At 41.5% G+C, this 26,013-nt stretch overlaps 2 protein-coding genes across 2 annotated transcripts in view; both read right to left on the bottom strand.

Annotated features, from left to right (window-relative positions):
- The window catches only part of LOC122540299 (transmembrane protein 240), a 4,123-nt gene extending 2,963 nt beyond the window's left edge, over nucleotides 1-1,160 (bottom strand). The window contains exons 1-2 of the mRNA XM_043675801.1: nucleotides 526-1,160; nucleotides 251-357 (exon numbers count right to left, since the gene is read on the bottom strand). Of these exons, the coding sequence (XP_043531736.1) occupies nucleotides 251-357; nucleotides 526-582 (164 nt within the window). The 5' untranslated portion in view covers nucleotides 583-1,160. The remainder of the gene's footprint in view (nucleotides 1-250; nucleotides 358-525) is intronic.
- A 249-nt stretch (nucleotides 1,161-1,409) lies between these two features.
- Nucleotides 1,410-26,013, bottom strand: part of ssu72 (SSU72 homolog, RNA polymerase II CTD phosphatase) — a 94,600-nt gene continuing 69,996 nt past the window's right edge. Inside the window, exons 3-5 of the mRNA XM_043675800.1 lie at nucleotides 5,185-5,324; nucleotides 4,975-5,093; nucleotides 1,410-1,702 (exon numbers count right to left, since the gene is read on the bottom strand). Coding sequence (XP_043531735.1) covers nucleotides 1,601-1,702; nucleotides 4,975-5,093; nucleotides 5,185-5,324 — 361 coding nt within the window. The 3' untranslated portion in view covers nucleotides 1,410-1,600. The remainder of the gene's footprint in view (nucleotides 1,703-4,974; nucleotides 5,094-5,184; nucleotides 5,325-26,013) is intronic.

The following is a 26,013-nucleotide window of genomic DNA, read 5'->3' as shown; positions in this document are numbered from 1 at the left end:
GGAGATGTGAGGGAAAAATGATGAGAGGTTTGGGGAGAGGGAATGCAATGTTTTGGGGGGGGGGGGAGGGAGTGATGAGAACAGAGCATCGAGGCACAGGGGGTGACCATGAGTAGAGGGGATGGGGGTGATACAGTGAGTGGGGTCACACCAGTCAGGTCCCACTAAGACAAAAGAGGAGGCCCCTCCCGCTGCTGGGAGCGATGGCGCTGGGGAGGGGGTGGAGGGTGAGAGGGAGGTGAGCACTTACCTTCCACAGTTGCAGTGACAGACCCGGTCTTCACCTCGTAAATGCGGGAGGATGTAATTGTGGAAGCGGTCCAGCAGCGCGTTCATATCCACAATGCAAGCTATCGCCTGTAAAGAGCGGACAAGTAAAGACAGAGCAGGTGAGGGTGTGTGTGTGTGTGAGTGAGTGTGAAGCCCGGACAAGCCGCCGGCTCGGAAAGCCTGGCCGCCGCCGCCAGCCTCATGCAAATTACCGCAACACACAGCATGCAGCAGGCGGGCCCGGGCGCTGCTTACCATCACCATGGACGTCCCCACCAACATGAAGATCATGGTGTTGGCGGTGAGGAGCATAAATCGCAGCCACTGCTTCCTCCTGGCCGGGGGTGGAGGTGGGGGGTTGGAAGTGGGTGCAGCGGGTCCTCGGGCACCGCTTCACTCAGTGGCCGCTCTCCCCCTGCTCTCAGTCCCGGGGGGTGGGGGGGGGTGTGTGAGGGAGGGAGGGGGAAGGGAGAAGTGGGGGGGGCCAGTCCACCCGGACCCTTTGAACCGTTCACCCTCCCCTCCCCCGTCCTCCCTCACTCAGTCCTGTCCCTCCACAAACAGCAGCAGCACGTCCCCCCATCCCCCTCGGAATCCCTCACATGCGCCACATTACTGCCGCCGCTCGCTCGCTTCCTGCCGCAGTTACAAATTGATCCGCCCCACGGTCGATAAATAATTCAGAGGCAGGGCTTAATTGGGAAAGGTGGCAGCAGCAACAGCAGAGGCCAGAGGGCAGGGAGGGTGAGAAGAAATACAAACCCTGAAACGGTAGAGTTTTTTTTGGAGAGGGGGGTAAGGAAGAGCTGGAAGGTGGAGTTACCCCCTAATGCCTTCCTTTTTCGTGGTAGCTGCAGAAACCCCCCCCAAACTTGGTGCTGACATTGCAGCGCCCAGGCAGGGCTATGTGTGTGTGTGTGTGTGTTGGGGAAGGGGGGGGGGGGGGGTTGTACTGCCGATCTGTATTCATCACCACATCCACAACTCACATCAAACCCACAAAATTAGCACCACACCGTTAACCAATCCACCCCACCGCTGTCTTCTCTTTCTTTCTTCCCCCCCCCCCCCCAAATTATTATTGAGTGTAAACATGTGAATTGTGATGATTAGAGAAATAAACAGACAGGAGGCTGGGCTCTGACCAAGGGTTCTGTTTTAATGAAGCTTCATGTTGGAGACACTTTGCACCATCGTTAGATGGAGACTGTGCTACAAGAGAAGAGATTCATTCGGACACGTTACAGTACCAGCGCCGAGCAGCGGTTCAAACTTAAAATAAACTATAAATTATATACAGATCAGCACCGCAGAGCCCACCGCCCCGCCCTCAGTAGAAGCAGACAGTGTGAAGGAAGGTCCGGCCGCTCTTCTCCTCTAGCTCCTGGATAAGCTCATCGATCTCATTTTCCATGTCTTCAGTCCGCTGGATCTAAACACAAGCAACACGGCAAAAAGGTCAACGTTGAACAGTAGGACCATGAAAGGACAGAGAGGCGAAGGAAGACGAAGTGGGAATAGTACGGAAGGGGGAGAACGAGAAGGAAGTGAAAGAGAGGGATGAGGAGCACAGTAGATTGCTCTTGCTCCCCAAGCGTTACAATGGCAAGTGGTTTACTGGCTGACCTCTGCTCCAATTGATTCAACTGGAGGTTGGTTACAAAGGGAATCTCACGAGTTGAGCAACTAAAAAACAATCTGGACTCTTCTTTTAGCGGGGCGGGCGGGCGGGGGGGGGGGGGGAAGAAGAGAGAGAGAGAGAATCTATAAACTAAACCACAATTTAAATATTTCCATCAATATTTCATCCACTTTCCCAGCTCCAGTTGAGGGAGGGGTCAGCCTTGCGCCTAGTTCTGACCTCGCGTGAACCATAATCATTGGGAGTGTTCAACAGGGGGAGAGTTCAACAGGGGGAGAGTTCAACAGGGGGAGAGTTCAACAGGGGGAGAGTTCAACAGGGGCAGGTCCAGAGGCTGGGCTCTGGAGCCCTAGCGCAAAACCAGCACTGCACGGAGCAGTTTCAGAGAGTTTTCCCCTTGTTGGGAGTTAGCCCACTGCCTGACTCACGTCCCCCATTTTATTTCACGTTCTGTACTAAGGTCGGGACTAAGGCCCTGACGCCTGTTTCTCAAAGCCTTCCCTTTCCTCTTAATTCCCTCCTTCCCATAAGACTTCAACACTATAGAAACTTGCAACATTTAAACAATTTAGAGGGTCACAAGGTTCTGGATTCAAGTCCCACTGAGTTAAGCACAAAAATCATCGAAAAAGTGTTTACTTATTTTTCAATCTAAAAAGAGAGAAAACCAGTTATTCAAACATCAAAAATAGGGAAAATGCTAGAATCTATTAAGGATGTGTTAATGGAACACTTAGAATATCAATTAATTAGGCAGCATCTACAGATTTATGAAAGGCAGGCTATGTTTGACAAATCTTGACATTTTTGCAATTGTAACTAGCTGATTAGACAAGGAAAAGCAAGAGTAGATATGAAGCACTGGATTTTCAAAAGCTATTAATAAGTCGGCAATCCTGCATGAGGTTATCATATGAAAATTGGCTCATGGGACTAGGGTTAAGGAAAAACTACAGTAACCAAACAGTAGGGATAACAGGCCATTTCCAAAGTGGGCAGGCTCTATCAAAGTGTACTGTAAATGTCACCACTTTAGGTCTCAGGTCTTTACAATCTAAAACTTAATCCCCTCATCTGAGTGTATTGTATCCAAGTTTGTGATTATTCTGTCAGTAAGCTGCAAGAAGGATGCTAAAAAGGCTGGAAAGGAATATGGACAAGAACACGGAAGGTAGAATGTGTGGGGATGTATAAAGTTATCTACTTTGGAAGGAAAAAAATTGGAAAAGCAGTTTATTTTTTTTAAATGCAACCATTGGGAATATTAGAGAAACCTGGGTGTCCTTGTATATTAATTAAAGCAGATTAAAAAATAAAAGTGAACATTTAACTGCAATTGTATAGCATCTTGGGGAGACCATATCTGCGGGTGCTGTGTATTGCTTTAGTCTCTTTACATAAGGAAGGATATGCTGGTTTCGGAAGGAGTGCAGCCAGGATTCACTTGACCGATTCCCAGGATGAGGAAATGGCCATTAAAAGGTGAGATCAAGTAGACAGACCACATTCTCTTAAATTTTTCGAATGGGAGATTATCCCGTTGAAAAATAAAAATAAAAGCATTGATAGGATAGGTACAGGAAGGATGGTTCCCTGGACCACAGAGACTAGAACAAAGGGTTAGAGTCACAGAATAAGAGGAGTTGCTGTTTAACAGGCTTCACTCAGGGACCTTTGGAATTGTCTACCAAAGAACTGTGTATGCTCAGTGGTTGAGTATGTTCAAGACAGAGACGGATAGATTTTTGGATACAAAGATAAAAGGATATATCGTGTGGGAGGGGAGATCAATTACGGTCGTCTTGAACAGTTAAGCAGGCTCAAATACAAAAAAAAGGGACAAAGAGTCATCATCCATTTGTGTTCATATTTCCATTCTAGTAGCAGACTTGCACTCAACGATTTTGCTAAATATACTTTGGTTCAATATCTCCCAATAGGAACGGAATTCCAAGAGACCCTGGAACCCAGCAGTGTTCTTCACTTCATGGTGGGTTTTATGGTTAGGTGTCAAATTGACAGTGCAGGGGTTTTAGATAATCAGCTTCAAAGTAATAGTGACAAGATATGACCTAAAAGTGAGCAGACAATGAGCTTAACTGGGAATACTGGTTAATTTTTAGCAATGAAATAGCATTTCATCACTTTGTCCTCCCAAGCACATTTTACCCAAGTACAGATGTATTTGGTTACTGCACTGCATGGATATCAATTGGTAACTGGATACTTTCTATGAATTTTGCTACTTGGTAAGTATCCTAGTGTTCCACAAGATACTCAGCATGAAACTCTAGGACACTTTTCACACTGTCCAAGATTTTGGACCTTTGGGATTAACATTCCCACACTATGAATATAAACCAAACCAGTTGCAGCCTTACATTAAATATCACTATAGAAGCCATTTAGTTTCTTGTTATACAGGAAATATAGAATAGTAATAGTTGTCCAGATTAGGTAGCGTAAGTGAAAAGAGAGACAACATTCTCAGAAGAATAGTTACTTCAGAAAAAAACTGAGTAATTGCAATATTTTGGCACCAACAGCTTATCAGCTTTACCCCAAAGAATCTTCAGAAATCAAACTTGCATACTTTAATCCAATTTTGCCAAGGATACAGCTGCAGTAAAAGTGGCATTGGTGTAACAAGCTTGGAGCATCGCATAGAAGATCCTAGCACTGGGCATTCTGAAAGACTTCATTATTGTTCTATCAAAAAATGGCTCAACTTCTATTGATTGCTCCTCACTTGAGCCACAGTCACCTCCTGTAGAACACATGCCAAATTGGTAAACTTACCAGTGTCAACATGTTGCAAAACATGTACCATATTCATTAGTCCATCACGTGAAAGTAACTATGTAAAATTCTTACAAAAATGTCAAAATTGCAATGTGAATAAAATGTGTTAAGTGTTCAGTAAAACAGATAAATTCACCTGCTAACATTTGGCTGGATTACAGGAGATCGCATTTGGATTCATTGAGAGATGTTATTCTGTGCTGTGCACTGTTTGATATCCTTTCCCAGTCCTCCCAATACACAAAAGGTGCAACACTTACACATTGGCACAGTTCACAAATGAGGAAAGCTCCGATTGTGGCTTCTTCATGATTATCCTGAATGTCCACGTTTATGACATGCACTGACTGGAATGTCTCCTGTTCTCTCGAATTCAGATCTGGGAAATCATAATACGGGGGCATCAGCAAACCACGTTTCATAAGCAGCAAGGTCAAAGGCTTGGCGAACACAAGGGATGGCCATTTTACCTTCAAGCACCTGATCGTATACCCGTTCCTCACAGGTCACTATTAGATCAAACTGGTCTTTGCAGGTCTGGAAACGTTCTGGTCGAGATTTTATCCGCTTGTTTCTGTCCAACATGTGAAGAATTCCGTTCTGTGTATATCTGCACTGAGGTCAAGGAACGTAATGTACACATGAAGTAAACTGTAAACGTGCATAGGATTTGGATTTTCCAAAGCTTATATGCTAGACCCAGTTAAGATAATCTCTAATTTACATACTCAGATTACAAATCCAGGCAGAATACAGGGGAATAAAAAAAACTTAACGTAGGTGTTGCTGGAGAGAACAGTATTTATTTGTCTCTATTTGCTCTTGTGACTTGCTGAGTGATTTCAGGGGCAGTTAAGGGTTAACCACCAATAATTACCAAGAATTTGGAACCTATATAAACCAGACTGGGCACAGTTGGCAGATTTCCTCATCCAAGAAAAACAACGAGTGAACAAAAGCTCTCCATGTCCTTTAGGGAATACAATTTGTCGTCTTTATTTGCTCTGGCTTACATATGACTCTATATACCAGTAATGTCATCACTAAAATGGCCTAGCAAGCCACTCAGTTGTATTAAACTGCCACAAGGACTTAAAGGAATGGCACCAGTGACTCCTAAACTCCCAGAATGCAGTTCAAAAGGAGCAGTCCATCACTGGCTTTTCCAGGGAAAAAAAAAAAGAGTTGGGCAATAAATATTAGCCTATCTAGCAACACTCACATTTTATGAACAAATAAAACAAAATGATATATTGTTACAACAATCAATGATTGTTTTGTGGTCATCTTTAAGGCTAACTTTCAATTCTGGATTTATTAATTTCAATTGTTGTGGGATCTGAACCCATGTCCATTGAACATTGGCCTGGATCACCAATCCAGTGAGATGACCTCCCATCAATTTCTCCCATTTGACTGTCTCCTTCAAATTTACTTGTTCCTTGTATGGTAATATGCAGAAGGCCCTCTTAAAAACTAACAAACAGCTTTCACAAGACTCAAGTTTAAGTTATGAAACCTGCAGTGTTTGGTCCTGATGACTTTAGTATCAGCATAGTGAAATAGCTCAGCCCAAACAGGAATGACGATGAATTGTGTTTTATCATCGCAATCATCTAATGTTTATGCAGTGAAGAAGGTCTTTACAACTGCTGAGAGAAAAACTGTTTTCCAGCCGAAAGAGTTTACATTAAAAGAAAATCCAATCTTATTTAAACTAAAAGCAACATTCTGTTCAAACAAGAAGCTTCTTCCCCAGTTTTCAGGCTACAATATGCATCTCAGTCATCACAAACAGCAATAACACTGTCTGGAAAGTTGCAATCAGATGGGTTACAGCATGAATGGTTTGATGGCTGCAGTGAACAAGGTTTTATAAAGTCCAACAAGGTAAATGATTACTAGATCAATACAACAGCAACAAAACCCATTCAATAACAAGCTTCCTTTGGTATTGAACTAAAGGTCAGTCATATGGTCATTATGTAGACAAGATCTCACCCCACAGCAGCAAGTAGCTCAGACCGCTTGGTGCTTTCAGTTTGTCGAGAGCCTTGTTTCCATTGAGATTTCAGCTCTCCTCCAAAGTCCTTCAATGAAGATTTGGCAGAGTGAATATCCTATTAACCATCATATTCACTGGACATCTGCCACCTAACTGCTATCAAAAAACCCTGCTACTTTAATCATTTGCAAAAACAGAGCACCAATAATAACCAACCACTCAGGTGAGTGAGTGTATGCATTTGACTTGGAAACATATCTTGACTGTCTGAATAGTTTGTTTTCTCTCTCCCTAAAATGAGGGGGCAAGTTTAAAGATATGCACACCAGTGATCAGCTCACTAACTGTAACCCATAAAGAAAATCCCCAACCTCAAAAGTTAGCTGAAAAATGCGAACACTACATTCATGTAAACAAAATGGCTTGCTCCATCTCACTAGAATTTGCTGTTTAATCACAGAATTCCGAAGCTGACAGGTTTTCCTCAGTATTACCGCACATAGTAATCAATGGAAATAAATTTAAACCTCAAATGTTTCAGAACGGGAGCTGTCTAGCTTTTAAGGTTAGAGTAGGATGCTGATGATCCAATTATCCACTACACAGTCAGTTACAAGTCACCAGGAATTTGGAATACAGAAATCAATCTTACAAATAAGGTTATGGAAAGGTGGCTGTCAAGATAAAATTAGGTAGACTACCTCCCAAAATAAAAAGAGCTGCATGAGCAAATTCTGCAAGGATTATGTTGAATTCGTGCAAAATAGTCTGTTACATTTGGTGAACTCAGGGAAGTCTGACTATCCGAACCAAAGATTCAACCAGCTGAGACACAAAAAACCCTGGTTCGTGAACTGTGCTAAGGATTGTCTTGAGTTGCTTTGGAAGTACCCCATAGGTGAAAAGATACATACCCCAATCTCAGAAAAATAATGTCAGAGCAAATTAATTTTGGACACAAAGTCAAGTTGTGTCTCTCAAGATCAAAAATGACCCAAAAAAAACCTGAGGTTTTGCACAAACACTGAATTGTATCTCTATCAAGCAATGTGACATTAAAATGCTGTGAATTTTATTTCGAATTGGTCACTGTGCTTTGACTGCTACAGTATGTGTACGTATCAAACCCCAGTAGAGATGAGGAAATTGTTTAGCCTGATTGATTCTTGAATGCAGAAATCTGACTCCATAGAATGCTACCCGTTCAGTTTTTCCTCCACAATGATTTGTTAAATTGTTTGTGGTAATTAGCTTTTAAATTTCTTACAACTTAGCACTGGAACTAAATGGTATTAACATTTAATGGCAATTCTGGTACATTTTAATTTGCTCCAACCTTCTCTGAAATAATGAGAAATCTGGATGAGAGGGAGAGAAGACAGCAATTGTCAGCTTCAGTTGGAGATAACGGGTACTTAAAATAATATTTTTACATATATCACTTTTCATAGCTTCAGGACAACCCCAAATGAATTACTTTTGAAGACTGGTCATCTTTATGTAGGGAAACACTACAGTAAATCACTTATTTTGGAATAGACCAACTCAGTATCTGTATTCGGTACCAAAGATTATGGTATCCACCAATATTCATCTCCTATTCGAAGCTTTAGCCTCAGCTAGCTTGTTGAGGGGTGGTAGTGATGATCAGCCCACCTTATAAGGAATTACTGCTGAATATTCCAGAACATACTGCCATGAGCACAATCATGTCCGATCAAATAGTTGGATGTCACTATCCACCTGTCTCCAGTTAAAGTTAGTCCACAGCTTGGAGGGAAGAAAGGTTTATTAAAGCAGTGGGTAACTTGAACCACAGCAGTGAAGGCAGAGGTTTGATTTATGGGCCATTAACTAATACAAATTATGTGCAGAAGTACCATAGCTAGTCTTTTGGTGATTGTAACAGTGCAGTGGTTGTGTTTTGTTTCAAAAGGGAAAAAAAGAGAAGAGAGGGGGAAAAACAGAGGGAAGAGAAAACAGACAAAGCTTTCAATCCCAATTCTTTTCTATATTAAACAAGAAAATGTGGGCATGTGCAGACTGGACTGTGCCTGGCCAGGCCCATCTGTTTCACCCCAACTCTATTGCACATTGACAGTTATTATTCAGTGCCAGACAAAAAAAGTCACTGAACGGGATAGATAGCCAAACTGTAATGGAAGAAACCTGGCCTAGTAATGAAGGGCAGGGAGAGAAAACAACACCAAAAGGCAATTTGAAAGTCAAAGACTACAATGTGGCTTATTCAGAGGTTGGTCCATGAAAATAGGCAAGTAAAACGTTGGTAAATGAAGGTAAATCAAACAACAGGTGTCCCTTAGACATGTGGAAAATACCTCAAGTGTGGAGGAAGGAACCGATAAATGAAAATCAAAAGATACATTACGAAACAGGGTGTTTAGTAATTTGAAGAAAGATTAGATGGATGTGCATTACTGTTGTTTGAATGCTGTCCAATAGCAATTGTGTTTATAATGTGTGGTGTATTGAGAGCAGTTGACTTTTTAAACCTCAAGATCATTCCATTCCTTCTCCAGGATATATGTCGTTCTCCGTTAATGTGATGGTTTACAACTCTGCATTGTAGAAAAATCGTGCTTTAGAAACAGCACTTAAAGTGTTGGCAATTTAATCACGTTACAGCCAACACACATTTTAAAAGTTCATGCTTTAGAAACAGTGTCCCAAATTCGTCAATCGTGTTACAGCAAATTCAGGTTTAACGAAACGCATTATAGCAGAACAACCTGTACTAGTACAGGTAAAATTAATTACAAATGGATCAAGATTCAAGGCTGAATCTTGGAATTGCTAGAAATTTAGCGATGTCTGGAAATGTTAATAGAGCAAAACAAAAGCAAATGCCAATTCAGAATGTTTGTAATGACACCGCCAAAAACATTTTGCTAAGCACAAAGATTTATTATAAATATACAAGTCACTGTGGACTTTTTACATCAATGTTCTGAGGATGTTCTTTAAATAAATCACCCTAGATTAATTCAGCAATTATATCCACAATTGTTCTGTTTACATTTAGTTGAACACATACCTGCACCCAGCACAGAAAGGCAGGGTCCATAATCTGTTGCTGAAATATTTGATGAGTAATACTTGCTTTCCATCTTGAACACATCAAATAGAACAGGCCACTTGATCCCTGGTATCTTCAGGTGCAAGTTATGCTGAAGCTAACTTGGAGGCATCAAAATATTTTGCACTTTAATAAATTATTTTAACAATCAAGACATTGAGGGGGTGGAAGTTATGGAGACATCCAAATATAGAAGGAAAACTGTGGTTGAGCATTTAAAGCACAGATTTGTGGATCATCTTGGGAAATGAGCATGGCTTCAACCTTTCTTAGTGCAACATAGTCACTTCCAGACTTCATGTAGAACACAAGACTGACCAATAGCTAAGCATGTCAAAATGGAGAGAGAGATTTTGCTTTTACTGATTGACATTGGCGCAGGATCTTTCCAAAACCCACACCATACATTCAAGAAACTTATACAACTATACCTACTTGAACAATTGACTGCACCACTTTAGTCATCAAGCCTCCAAGTTTTTCTAATGAATATTCAAGTTGCAGTTAAAAATAATTTGCTAAAAGCACAATAGGTGTGGCAGCATTGTTAGACAGAAATGGACTTCTGAATAAGTCATATATAATACATTAATGCTGGTTCTCCCTTTCCACAAATTCTGACACTTCAAAAGTTTGTTTCTGACTCACCAGATGTTGCCAGAGCCAGTGAGTGTGAATGTTTATAGCACTTTGTTTTATCACAGGTGTTGAATAATGGATTCACGTGGAGATTCGGGAGCATTTTGAGCAGGGAATGTCAGCCATGAAATATATAAGATTAGATTTGGAAGGCCAAGGGGTCCTCTCATTTCAAGTCGTGTATTTGCAGCAAGCAGTCTAGATGGTTGAAGGAGTAGTGCTCCAAAAACTAGAGATTTCAAATAAATCTGTTGGACTATAACCCTGGTGTCATGAAACCTCTGAGCTAGTCTAACATCGGCACCTCCACATCAACACTACACATACACGGGAAAACTACAGCTTGTTGAAGACCATCCGTACTCACTACTTTTTTTTCTCAAGATGATCCTTGGAAAGGATTCTATTTTAGTGGAGAATTTTTGCACATGATGTTTAGTTACTAATAATTTTTCACATTAGTTCCTGTGTATGAAAGCAGTGGCAACGTGGCAGAGAGCCCAATTACACTGTGAAAAGGTACAAATGGTCTGTTAGGATTATTCTCTCATCATTGCTTGGCTAGAGAAACTGTAAACAAAATTCTTAATTTCTGCTGATATTCCCTTTCATGTCTGCACCACTTACTCCAGGCAGGGTAAAACACCTGGAGCCAAAATGGATATTCCTGATCTAAATCTACTGCTGCACCCACAAGGAGATTACTTTACATTGTGCACAGACAGACAGAACAGGTGGTCCATTAAAACAGATGACCTTTTCTCCAATCTGAGTAGAAATAATCAGATCGAATTCCACTCCATCATAGCTGCAAACCACCAGAACAGAAAAAATATGGATCTAGATGTTCACATTCTAGTAGAAGCTTGGTGCTGTATTACATGGCTTACAGGACAAGAGGCCATTCAGCCTATCAAATCCTGTCACTTCTTTCAAAATGCTGTCCAATTAGACCCTCTTCATTATGTCCATGTTACTGCATTTTCACTTATGTGTCAAATTCCCTTTACTTTCAAACTGCTTCCATATCTTAACTAATCATTGCATTAAGAAAACCCATATTATCCCTAGTTTTTTTGGTCACTTAAAATCTCTCAATTGATGTTTTACCCTTCAGCCTTGGGATACTATTCCTCTTTATCTAAACCCTTCAAGATTTTAAGCAGCGCTATCAAAAGTTTCCTCTTCAATTTCTCTGTTCTCAAGGAGAATGAACCCGCTTTGCCATAGTTTCATCCATTTAACTCAGTTATGGAAACACTTCCTCATCAGCCAATCTCTAAAAGGTGGTGCTGGCCTTGTGTATTGTCTCTGGACTAGTAATCCAGAGATAATGTTCTGGAGATCCAGGTTTGAATCCTATGGTGGGAATTTGAAATAAATATTTAATGACTACCATGAAGTCATCTGGTTCAGTAATAATCTTTAGGGAACAAAACTACCAGCCTTCAGACTCAGCAACGTAATGACTCTTCATTGCCTTCTGAAAAGATTTGAGAAGTTATTCAACAGTATCAACTAGTGGAAAGGACTGGACAGACCACCTGTCACTTTACAACAAATACAGCCTTGTCGATACTGCGTACTGGGGGCTAGTGTCAAAACAGAGAGCTCTCTTTCGCATATCAACAGGGAGAAAGCGAGGACTGCAGATCAGAGTAGAGAGCGTGGTGCTGGAAAAGCACAGCAGCTCAGGCAGCATCCGATGAGCAGGAGAATCGATGTTTCGGGCATAAGCCCATCAGGAATCATTCCTGATAAAGGGCTTATGCCAGAAATGTCGATTCTACTGCTCCTTGGATGCTGCCTGAGCTGCTGTGCTTTTCCAGCACCACACAATCTTAATCAAACAACAGCCTGATATAAATCATAGAATTATACTTTACAGACAGTATTTCAGGCACCACCACCCTGGGTACATCCTGTCTCACTGGCAGGACAGACCCAGCAGAAGCAGTGGAACAATGGTATAGAGTTGGAAAGGAGCTAATCAAGGAGTCCTCAACATTGACTCAATTAAGTCTCATGGCATGGCAAGAAAACTTCCCAATTAAGTTTCAATAGCTGAGCTCAATGCTACACAACATTTGAAGGAAACACTGGATTCAGTAAAGTCACAGAATGTACTGGGTGGGAAAATCCTCACAGAGCTGGCTCTGTGGCAGGTGGTGAGGGAACCAAACAGAAAAATGTACTTTATTTCATCTTCACCAATCTGCCTGCTGCAGGTGCATCTGTCCTTTTCTATAATGGTATAGTGTGACTACTGCAGAGTCCTTGGAGACAAAGCCCCACTTCACTTTGAGAATACCCTTCATTGTGTTGTGAGGCACTACCAGTGTTAAGTGGGATAGTCTTTGAACACATTTAGCAACTCAAGTCTGAGCATCTAAGGCAGTGTAGGCCATCAGCAACAGCAACAAATTATTTGAAACCTCATAGCTCAGCACATCCACATTTTTTGCCATCAAGCCAAGGGATCAATCCTGCTTCAAAGAAGAATTCAGAAGGGCATGCTAGGAAGTGTCAGTCAGGTATAAAAAAATGTGGTGTCAATCTACAAAGCCACAACATTAGCCAAATAGCACAGCAGCAAATTTTAGAACAAAGTGATTCTACAACCTATGGATAAGACCGAAGCTCTGCAGTCCTTCCATATCCAGTTGGGAATCGAGGTGGATAATTAACTCAGAGGAGGGAAGAGGCTCCACAAACCACCTCATCCTCAAGGGAAAGCTCAGCACATCAGTGAAAAAGATATAGCTGAAGCATTCACAACAATCTTCTGCCAGATTTACCGAATGGACAATCCAAATTTGTTCTCCTCCAGAAGTCCCCAGCCAATTTGATTAATTTTGTGATATCAAGAGAAACAGTTGGAGACACCAGATATAGAAAGGCTTTGGACCTCATTAACATTCCAGCAATAGTACTGAAGACTTGTGCACCAGAACTTGGTGCTCCCCTACCCAAGCTGCTAGAGTACAGCTTCAACACTAGCATCTACCTGACCATGTGGAAATTTACCCAGGTGTGTATGCATGCAAAAACCAGGAAAGTCCAACCCAGCCAATTATTGCTCCATCAGTCTACACTCTCCCAAGTGATGGAAAGTGTCATGAATCAACAATTGCTCAGCAATAACTTACTCACTGACACTCAGTTTGGGTTCAGGCAGGGTCACTCAGGTCCTAACCTCATTACAGCCTTCGTCCAAATTGGGACAAAAAGAGCTAAATTCTACAGGTAAGAGTGCGACTTTAACATCCACGCCCACCTTTGATGGACTGCGGCATCAAGAAGCTCTAGCAAAACTGGAATCAATGGGTATCAGAGAGAGAACTCGCCACTGGATTGAATCATACCTGGCATGTAAGATGATGGTTGTGGTTGGAGGTCAGTCTTCTCATTTCTCTGTAGTCCCTCAGCAGTGTCCTTAGCCCAAAGAACTTTAGTTGCTTCATCAATGTGCACAAGGGTCAGAAATGGGAATGTTCGCTGTTGACGATACAATGTTCAGCACTATTCACCCCTTGACAAACCATAGCATAACTGCTGCAAATCCCCAGGAACATCTTGGGAGTTACCAGTGGCCAGAAATTGAACTCGACCAGTCATAGAAATACAGTGGCTAGAATAACTGGCCAGAGTCTGGGAATCTTGCAAGTACTCACCACCATACTCCCCAAAACCTGTCCATCTACAAGGCACATGTCAGGATGGATACTCTCCACTTGCCTGAATGGGCCGGTGGCTGCAACAAAAGCTTGACACCATCTTGGACAAGGCAGCCTGTTGACTGGCACCACATCCACCATCTTTACCATTCACTCCCTCCACCACCGATGCTCAGTAACAGCAACGTGTACTACCTATAAGATGCACTGCAGAAGTTCTCCCAAGGGTCCTTACAGAGCACCTTCCAAACACAAACCCACTACCATCTGGAAGGACAAGGCCAGCAAATGTTTTAGAACACCACCACCTGCAAGTTCCCCTCAAAGCTGCTCACCTGACTTGGAAAAGTGACAGTAGTCATAATCTTTTGCTCTCCTGATCTGAACTCCCAATGCAGTTTGAGGTTTTGGAACCCTCCCGTGAAGCACCCTGGTGTGTTTTAATAAAAAAAGGCACTGTATAAGTTGGTCAGAAAATTAACTTTTTAAAAGGAGAGTCTTGAAAGATGTACACAAGGTGGAAAGGTTTAATGAATTGAAGTCAAAGCCAATCATGTTTAAGTGATAAGATTCACAGATTTCTTTGGATAGTTGCAGGGATGGAAGAGATTAAAGAGATGGGAAGATGCAAGACCACAGATTTGTAAATTAGGTTGAGAAATTGTTCTTAAATGGATGCAAATATTATAACCACTGCAGAGAAGGAAAACGAAACCCAAAACAGTTGCCCTACCACAGAATTTGAAAGAACATTCCAAAATGTCACATTCTCACTTGATGCTTTTTAAAGATTGATCTGAGTGCACTCCAAGCCAGAGTTATTAGGTGTATTTCTTGCTTTCTGTTTACACTGCAGCCGCAGTCAGGTTCATAAAAACGTTGACGTGGAGGTTAAAGATTTGTTCTGTTTTGCCTTTAAATCCCCCAACGTCGCCATATTGGTTTGTTTTTCCATCTGTAACAGCTGTTTCTTGAAGGTGAGAAATCAGACAGCAAGCTTTATAAACTACAAGTGCAGGACCACTTCTCATTTTGGTCAGCCAGGTGCATGAGACTGAAATTCGTCATGTCCATAAACCAAATCACTCAAATTTTAAATCCGCCTTAATTTTACATTTAAGGTATGAAATGCACAGCAATATGGACTCCTAGAAACGAAGTAGGTCAGTGACCCAGCACAAAGCAGGATGGAGAAGTGATGGAAAGTTCATCTAGGTGGCTTGGTAGGAGGGTGGAATGATGGAGATTCAACTTGCAGTACAACTGGATCTACCAATCACTTGGTAAATGACTTGTGCTTTAGCTGCGGCATAGCTCTCTCAATTAAGAATCTCCAGTTTAAAAGGAGAAATTTCTTTATTCAGAGGGTGATTAACATTTGGAACTCTCTCCAGCAAATAGTTGATACTGGTCATTGACACTATAGGAGGGATGTGATAGCACTGGAGAGGGTGTAGAGGAGATTTACTATGGTGGACAGTTTAAGTTGTGAAGAGAGATTGAATAGATCAAGGTTGTTTTCCTTAGAGCAGAGGGGATGTGATTGAGATGTATAATATTAAGGAGGGGCATAGAGAGAGTAGACAGGAAGAAACATTTCCCTTTGGTGGAGAGATCAATGACCAGGGGCACAGATTTAAGGTAAGGGGCAGAAGGGCAAAGATGAGAGGGGGAAAAAGCTTTTTCACTCAGTGGGTGGAGAGAGTCTGGAACACAGCCTACATGAGTTAGAGGCAAAAACCCACATAACATTTTATTAGTATTTGGATATGCACTTGTGAAGCCAAGGCATACAAGGCTATGGGTCAAGTGCTAGAAAATTGGATTAAAACAGTAGGTGGTTGTTTTTGACCAGTGCAGATGCAATGGGCTGAAAATCTCTAAAACTAACATATACAAAGCCGACTGAAATAACTCTTGATGGCTTTGTCAAATTATGGGGGATAACCAAGGAAATGAAGATTGGGCTGTGATAGACCTATCATACTGACCAGTACAGCAGGCTGAAGGGACAACTCCTGCTCCCACTTCATTACCACATAACCATCATAATCACCAAATCATGCTCCAAATCAACCACGGGCAAGGAAACTCTTTCTGATTGTCATCTACCTCCCTCTTCAGTGATAAATGAGTACCTTTCCATGTTAAAACACCACTTGGAAGATGGACTAAGGGTAGCAAAGGTTGAAAGTATACTCTGGATAACCAAGATGTGAGCCACTACTGACCAACCTCTCGAAGGACACAGTTGACAGCCTGGGCCTGCAAGAGTCGCAAGAGGGAAAAGCAAACTGGACTTTGTCCTTGTCAACTTATTTGTCACAGACACACCTGTCCATTATAACTGAGTTGGTAGTAGTAATCTCTGCTAAGTCCTGAAGGAAATAAAGTCCCATTTTCCACTACGCTGAACAGGACAGTTTCAGAACTGAAAATTCAAAACTGGACATCCATGAGGTGCCAATTCTTGGTCAGTGAATGGCACAAGCATGCCACAAAGAGAAATATTCCCTAAAACCAATGGAAGAAATCAAAAGTCTGTAGTCCTGCCATACCGATGTCATAAAATTAATGGATAATTAGGCTCCAGTAACAACCTATCGTCAACAATGGCAAAGCTGAGCACGAATGCAAAAGACAATACTGAAGTATTTGCAACATGTAACTTTTATTCAGGAGTGCTGAATGATCAATCACAGCCTCCACTTGGAGGTCCCACAATCTCAGAAGCCAGTCTTTAGCCAATTACTTCAACTGATAAGAGAAATAGCTGAATGTCCGAGATACAAACGAATCTGGACCATGACAACATCGAGCTGCAAGCAAAGACTTCCACTCCAAAACTAGCTGCACTTTTGTTAAGGTGCTGGGGTACACCTACAATGACATCTTCCTATGCCCAGCGACATGCTGGCCAGAATCTGGCTACTCCCAAATATCCGCATGATGATTCAAAATGCGAACAGTACCACCAAGTGGCACTTTCACCATTAAGTGACTCAACAGTCTTCAGGTTCAATGTGTCAGGACCCCTCAAGTCAAGGCTTCATTACCAGCTTGTTCCAAAGCAGAGGTGAGATGAAACTGACTGCACTTGACAAAGTGTGGCATCACAAAGTCGGAAGTAAAAGCAAACTCAATGGGAAACCGGGCAAAATTCTCCATTGACTCAAGTCACTTACAATAATTGTTGGGAGGCCAATTTGCTCAGTCCCAGAACCTTAATCATTGGCAGGATGGTTGGAGGAGTTTCAGTGGGTGTGACAAAGATTTAACAGGGGATTTGTGTGGATTTAGGATTAGCACCAGGGATGGGTCAACCATAGCACTGAAGTTGGGGACAATTACAAAACCGTGACCAGGAATTTAAATTAGAGAACTGCAGATGTTTTGTTTTGTATGCAAGCCAACACATGGTCAACTGGTTTAACTGGTCAACTTATTTGTGCCAAAACTGTTACTGTTCCAAGTAAATCAAAATGCAAGCTTTGACTATGCACACAGTGCAGAAACGCTTCAATCCATGAAGGGGCAAGCTGTTCTCTAGATGCTGCAAAATATTACAAATACCTTAGCTATGCCAGAAAGAGCATACAACACACCTTAAAAAAACTGTGCAAATTACAACTGGAACACTATCAAAGGAAAACATCCAGACTCCGATTTAAATCCACCCACACACACTGCCCTCTGTAAAGCTAACAGGGCAGCCAGTTCAAGTTAGTTAGATCCAAAATGCACTCCTAAAACAGATTCAACTATTGACAAGCTTGAAACCCAGCCAATACCAAAGATCTTCACATCTGCTTGGAGACAGCACTGGAACTCAAATTTAACAGAGTACATCTTCCAGGGAAAAATGATGTGCAGCTATAGTAAGGAGTGGTCACAAAACCATGGTTTTAAAAAAGGATGCTGAAATGAAACATAATTGTGCAGGAGGAGTGTGACAGCATGTTCTTTAAAGGATCGATGGGTCAATGAAGATGCATTGCAAAGAAAAGGAAACATGATGGTGAAGTTTAGGGATTAAGAGTTCGGTTCAGAGGGAGCAAGTGGGTATCAATAGTTTAGCTGGAGATGGGGATTGATGAGAGCTGATGGGAGAGAAGCTGAGTGCCAGGAGTTATGAAAAGGAGGTAGCATTAGTTCCAGTCTCAACAAGACCCATCGCTCCTTGTAGTTTACACTACAATCAGCTGGTAAAGGGGCCAAAAGTCATCAAGATAAACAAAGGGGTGTATTTTCCTGGGGCACTTAGAGCAAGAGAGCATTTGACTGTGGGTAAAAAGACAAGTTAAATAAGTAGTTTGGACCTATTTAACTACACGTGCGTCACACAAAACATTATGGTATTTCAAATCATTATAACAGAAAAATTTCTTGAGAACAAAAAGTAACTACTGCCTCCCACTTCAGAGAAAGCTTGCCATGCTCAGATTTAAATCTGCAGGATCTGCTTGCTTTCAGTCTTTGTTAAGATAGCAATTTAAATTCTGACTCAAATCTTACAGCTTCATTTTGCACATCTTTCAACTAAATGCCACCTTGTCTTCATGTTTCTTTAGATGAAAAATCTTGACAACTTGAGACTAGACAAAGCTAAAAGAGAGCTCCCTTTCATAAAATTGGGGACTATTTGGAAGAATTGGTTTAAGAGTTGACAAATTGTTTTAAAAGTGCACTAAAGAAATTGTCAAAATTTCAGTCCCATTTCCATCAGTAATTGAAGTAAAAAAAGTATGTCACTCAGATCACGAATGCAAGGGAAATCCAAGAGCACTAATCAACGGTGAGTTGACCCAAACATCAACCTTAAGAAGCTGCAAGATCCATTCAAAAAACCAAAGCACAACCACCTATCTGGAGGGGCAACTGCTTCACACAATGGATGGTGCATATATGGAATGAATTGCCAGAGGAAGTGGTAGATGCAAGTACAGTTACAACATTTAAATGATATCTGGACAGGTACATGAACAGGAAAGGTTCAGAGGGATGTGGACCAAAAGCAGGCAAATAAGACTAGTTTAGTTCAGGAAACTTGGTCAGGACGGATTGGACCAAAGGGCCTGTTCCATGCTGTATGGCTCTGCAATTCGGTCACAACCCAGTGTCAGAACAAAATGGACTAAAGCCAACTTTCAAAGTTCCTGAATCAGAAATTTCTTAATTTCAAGGATACTCCAAATGAACAATGGAATGGTAACAATATATTCTAAATTATAATTTATAAGATAGATATGACAAAGTATTTGTAATTCAGAACAATCAGGGAATAGACTGAATCGCTCCATGTTGGAGGCTGGAAAAAGGCTTTTAGAAAGACTGTTGCAAGCCAGTGCATTAGATATGGAGATGATAAGTGGGTTCGTTTTCAGTTCTTTATCAGCTGAATTTCACAGTACTTTTTTGAAATTAAGCCAGAGGTATTCAGGTTAATTCTGTCAGTCAGTCATTATAGACTGTATAGAATTTTAAATCCAGTCAGTCATTCTATGGAGAACACTACTTTGCCATGTGATTTTAATCAAAATGCAGACAATTAAATTAGCTGTTTCACAAACGCTTACTTGTGGGCTGCTGGCAGTCACAACATGATCCTTCGCATTTCGTCAGGAACATGACTTGGTAAAGCACAGCCAGCAAATCTTTGGTTTGTATGTATTTTAGCACTCAGACTTCTGTACAGAAACTGATGACAGAGGTGTTACTTTCTGAAATTAAGAGTCATGGAAACAAAGCTAAAATCTTGCCAAAAGCAAGTTATTCTACCCATCAAAAGCCTTGAATTTTAACTGAAACACAGGAGGTCCCTGCTGAGGACATTGCTTTAGAAGCTGAAATGTTGTATTTTACTTATAGAAAGCAACAGGTGTTACAATAATTATCTTGGGGTGTGGAGCAGATTTAAAGGTTGCAACAATTTTAGGGTTGAAGACATTTCAAGAATCTGTTGCAAAGTGTTCAATGGCTGTAAATGTTAATTTTTTAACTTGCAATAGTCAAAAAAGATAGAAGACAATGTAGTCTATACCTTGATCACATTGCTTCACCTGTTACAATTAAAACACACATTTGCAAAATATAACTTTGTCTGCATGAGCTATGTGATTGCTTAAACCTATTTTTCATTAGCAGCAGGGCTGCTGAAAGATTGCCCAGTGCGTATTTTAAGGACGTTCCAAATGATTATTTTAAACAGGAACTTTCTGTTCTGCCCACGGCCATAAACAGAAGATCAATAACAATATACACACATGACACAAGTGCATTGCATTGAAGCGAATGCCGCTTATCAAAATGAATGCCTAATAGCAGAGGGCACTGGGCGAAGTTAGACTTGAAGTGGAATCCAGTTCAGCTAATTTAATTCTACTTCATTTTCATTAACTTGCGCTCAGGGAGCAAAAGGCAATTTCGATCTTCTGCCAAAGTTCCCATTTGATGGTAGGAACTATTTTGATGAAATCCCATTTTATCATTAAGTATATTAATGAATTCAGAAAGCAACAAATTTATCTGCAATTTTAGAAATTTAATTGTAGATTCATATCAGCCCTTTTAAAACAAATGTAATAAGTTGAGAGAAAAGTGAGCAACTGTTATATTGCATTCCATTTGTTAACTTCAGACGATAGCCGGTAGATGTTAATATATCATACAAAACCACCAAATTCATTTTCTGATCTGCACAGAATGGGATAGTCTCATCTAGAATACTACGATGGTCATCATTGCTGGTATAACATAGGGCAGATAGGAGCATAAGGACAGGGTGCATAAGGTTGAAGGACAGGAAAAAAGTGAGAATTAGAAATCTTGAAAGAATATTTGTATCAAATGTAAAGCATAAGAGTTATTGCTCAGATCATCATTATTCCAGTTGCATAGAAATTACAAATCTAACACCAGAAACTAATTGAGATTTATAAAGAAATTTCAAAAAAAACTTGTTGGGAAAAACTCAACAGGCCGAACAGCAAATTGAAGCATCGATGAAATATGTTCTCTTGGTGGTGGTGATAGTGGTCGTGGTGGTCTCTGCAGCAGAAATATGAACTATGCTTTCTCTCCACAGATACTGCCAGAGTGCAGAGTTTTTCCCAACTATTTGAGATTTATAAAGGAATGGACTGCAATACAGTTATCAGGCTGTAACAGAATAGCAAAATGGCACTCAATTTAACCTCAACGTTTGAGAACACAACATATATAAAATGAAAAAACCTTCCCTGCATACACCATATGGGTGGAGTAGGGAATTTGGGAGTTTTTGGGGAGCTACAGCCATTGAATACAAAATCAGAAAAGACACTGGAGGGCATGAGTGGGAAGTGAAAAGATGATGCACGCAAAAAAAGAGAGGTAGAGGTATACAAACGTTGAGATATCAAGTGAGGGACTGAACAGATACTTTCAGTGAATCACATTGCCCCCGGCAAATGAAAAGATTTTGATTAAGCCCCACGAGGCTGATATTCCAGGTGGTGCAGTGATGAGAAAACACTGCAGAGTTGGGTGTTTTGTTGCTCAGATATTAAACCAAGCCATTCTGCCTTCTCAGATGCCTAAACAATAACTCAACACTATTTTAGGAGGAAGTGAGATTTCCATTCGGCACTACTTTGATCCAAACACTGATGAAGAGCTGAATTCCCGAGGGGAAATGAGAGCGAGTGCCAAATGCTACCTTGAACACGAAAGTATGGCATCAAGGAGCCCAGAAAAAAAAACTGACATCACTGGAAATCAGGGGAACTCTCCAATGGCTGCAGTCATTGCTGGCACAAAAAGGGAGATGGCTGCTATCACAAAGCCAATTATCTCAGTCCCTGGACAGGCAGGGTAGTTTAGGGTGTAGGCTTGCTCGCTGAGCTGTAGGTTTGATATCCAGACGTTTCATTACCTGGCTATGTAACATCAGTGGCGACCTCCAAGTGAAGCAAAGCTGTTGTCTCCTGCTTTCTATTTATGTTTGTCCTGGAATGGGGTTCCTGGGGTTAGTGGTGATGTCATTTCCTGTTCATTTTCTGGAGGGGTTGATAGATGGTATCTAGATCTGTGTGTGTTTATGGTGTTGTGGTTGGAGTGCCAGGCCTCTAGGAATTCTCTGGCATGTCTTTGCTTAGCCTGACCCAGGATAGATGTGTGTCCCAGTCAAAATGGTGGTATTTTTCCCTCCGTGTGTAGGGCTACAAAAGGAGAGAGGGGGTCATATCTTTGTGGCTAGCTGGTGTTCGTGTATCCTGGTGGCTAACTTTCTTCCTGTTTGTCCTACGTAGTGCTTGTGGCAGTCCTTGCATGGAATTTTGTAGATGACGTTGGTTTTGTCCATGGGTTGTACTGGGTCTTTTTAGTTTGTTAGTTTTTGTTGGAGAGAGTGTCGGTGGGTTTGTGTGCTACTAGGATTCTGAGGGGTCTTAGTAGTCTGGCTGTTATTTCTGAAACTTTGATGTATGGTAAGGTGGTTAGGGTTTCTGGCTGTGTAACCACCTTACCATACATCAAAGACACGTCCCTCTCTCCCTTGTAGCCCTACACACGGATGAAAATAACCACCATTTTGACTGGGACAACACATCCATCCTGGGACAGGCTAAGCAAAGACATGCCAGAGAATTCCTAGAGGCCTGGCATTCCAACCACAATGCCATAAACAAACACACAGATCTAGGTATCATCTATCAACCCCTCAGAAAACGAACAGGAAATGACATCACCACAAACCCCAGGAACCCCATCCAGGACAAACATAAATAAAAAGCAGGAGACAACAGCTTCGCTTCACTTGGAGATCGCCACTGATGTTACCTAGCCAGGTAATGAAACGTCTGGATATCAAACCTCCAGCTCAGTGAGCAAACCTACACCCAAAACCTCAACCTGAGCTACAAACCTTCACAAACCTTGCAGGCAAGGTAGTGTTACAGACCCAGCCACCTGTAGCTGCTTCAGCAATGACCTTCTTTCTGTCATAAGGTCAGAAGTGGAGGCACTCTCTGATGATTGCACAATATTCAGCAACATTCATAACTCCTCAGATATTGAGATGGCCTGTGTTTGAACAAAGGGAAAAAGTGAGGACTGCAGATGCTGGAGATCAGAGCTGAAAATGTGTTGCTGGAAAAGTGCAGGTCAGGCAGCATCCAAGGAGCAGGAGAACCGATGTTTCGGGCATGAGCCTGAAGAATTCCTGAAGGAGGGCTCATGCCCGAAACGTCAATTCTCCTGCTCCTTGGATGCTGCCTGACCTGCTGCGCTTTTCCAGCAACACATTTCAGCTGTGTTTGAACAAAGCAGCCCTCAGTTGATAAGATGAGTAACAACCTGGCAATTCTCTCGAATGAGAATCCAACTACATTGACATTCAATAACATCACCACTAAAACTTCAACTAAAAACATCTCTGGGGGTTACCACTGAGCAGAATCTGAACTGGACCAGTCACAAACACAAGAGGAGGTCAGAGGCTGGGAATTTGAGGTGAGTAATTCACGTCCTGAATTTCAGCTAGCCTGGGTGAATCCATACCAATCACTGACAGCAATATAGACCATCTACATAGTGCACTACAGCAATTCACCAGGGCTCCGATGACTATTTTCAAAACTGGTGACCTCCACCAGCTAAAGGAGCAAGAGTAACAGGTGCATGGAAACGTCACTTCCTGCAGGTTCCCCAAGGCGGCACACCACATCCTGAATTTGAATTAAAAAAGATAATTCCCTCCCTGTTCTAGAACAAACATCCAAATTGGTTCTCTAGTAGAAATGTTGATGTATTTGCACCAGATGGACTACAGCTAAGAAAGCAATTTCCTAACACCTTCCTTCAAGGAAAATTAGAGATAGACACAACTGGTCAGCCAGCAATCATTACACCCATAGAACAAATTTTAGAAATTTGTTGCGTTCACAGACCTCCTTTAAATCAAGAAAAATATTCCTTTGTGCACAAAGATTGATGCTGCACCTACAGGTGTTGGAACAGTTTGCCAACTATTTGCTCAAGGAGGAAGGGTTGAAAAGAACAAATGAGGTAAGAAAAGGTGAGCCAGAGTGGAACAGGAAACAAATTTCAGAGAATAAGGGTCTAAATTGCTGTAGACAGTTAATAAGTTTGATTGGAGGATAGAAAAGATTTCAGTCAAGAGTCAGAGGAACAGATTTGAGGATTGTAGAAGGTTAGAGATAGGTCAGCAAGGCAGTGGAGGGATCTGAACATGTGAATATTAAAATCAGTGTTTTTGAAGAACATAAGCTTATGCACAGCAATGAGGAATCATCTCGAATGGAACTTGGTGGGAGAGGAGATTCAGGTGATGATGATTTGGATGGGTTTAAATTTAAAGATTGTGAAGATATGTGACTGTCCTTAAAACAGCAGAGCTTGATAATAATAATAGTTTCAACAGATGACCCGAGTCACGAATGGAGACTGGTAATAAAGAGGGTGGAATTAAGTAGTCTTGGAGATACGGAAGAAATGGAATCAGAAGCTTCAGTTGCGAATAGATACTTTGAGACTAAACAGGGCTATTGTCTCTGAACATGTCTCCACATGTGGCACCACAGGTTTTATATTACCAGCACCACTGGGTACTGCACTACCAGTACAAGGCAGTTATCGGGTTGCATGGATCAAAAGATTTAAATCACTAACTCCTCGAAGAATTATTCAGGTTTTATGTAGCAATATTAACAATTATCAGTGCAGCTTGAACCTGGAGGTTCCAAAGATAGATAGAATGTGTTACAACAAAACAGGAGAATAGTGGATAAATGCAATGTTCAGCAATACTAATTGTAGCAAAACAAATGATGAAACACTCAAAGTACCACACCAACATAATATTAGAAAGATGTAATTTTATCCTTGAAGTCTTTGCTAATACAAGTTGTTTTAAAAAAGTTAGATCAGCTACTCTCACCAGAAAGTTTCCTATCATCAAGCATCAGAACACAAACAGGCTTCAAATGAAGCATAAAGGCAAAACCTTAAAATGAAGGTTACTTCTGTGATGTAATAAATTCCTCACTTTGTTTTATACAAAGTTCTTTGAATAATGACAGCTTCAAATGGATCAGGTGGAGCTTCAGGGACATTCTTTTCCCATATGTAGAATTCCTAATGTTGTACTAGGCAAGTATCAGAGTAAAACTGACATGCATCATCATGGTCCAATCACCAAGGTACTTTCCAACACCCTTTTCCCATCTATAACTATATCCTAGCAATGACCACCAACCCAAAACTTTACTGGATTAGTTACGTTAACACTGTGGCTACAAGAGCAAGTCAGATGTTGAAAGTCTGCAGAGGGTAACTCAGTTACTGACTCCCCTAGCCTGCCTACTGTCATAAGATGTTAACCAGGAGTGTAATGAAATACTCTCTACTTGCCTCAATAAGCACAGCTCCAATAACACAAACACCTCATACACCGACTCCCTGCAACACCGGCATACAGCAAGTGTATGCCCCGCTACAGATGCATTGCAACAATTCACTAAAGCTACTTCAACAACACTGTCAAAACCACTGACCTCTACCACCCAGAAAAGGTGCAGCAGATTCAGGAGAACACTAACCACCTGCAAATTCTACTTGAAGCCACATACCCCTTTACTTGGAATGGATTGGCAGTTCCTTTGATGAGAGTAAAAACAATGACCGCAGATGCTGGAAACCAGATTCTGGATTCGAGTGGTGCTGGAAAAGCACAGTTCAAGCAGCATCCAAGGAGCAGGAAAACCGACGTTTCAGGCAAAAGCCCTTCATCAGGAATACAGGGGGGGGGGGTGGGGGAAGGTAGCAAAGAGTACAATGGGTGGATGGGGGTGGGATGAAGGTGATAGGTCAGAGTCAAAGTCAA

This window comes from Chiloscyllium plagiosum, chromosome 34 (genome assembly GCF_004010195.1).
Source record: "Chiloscyllium plagiosum isolate BGI_BamShark_2017 chromosome 34, ASM401019v2, whole genome shotgun sequence".
NCBI lineage: Eukaryota > Metazoa > Chordata > Chondrichthyes > Orectolobiformes > Hemiscylliidae > Chiloscyllium > Chiloscyllium plagiosum.
Note: the sequence above shows the minus strand (reverse complement) of the source record. Positions and strands in the feature narration are given on the sequence as shown.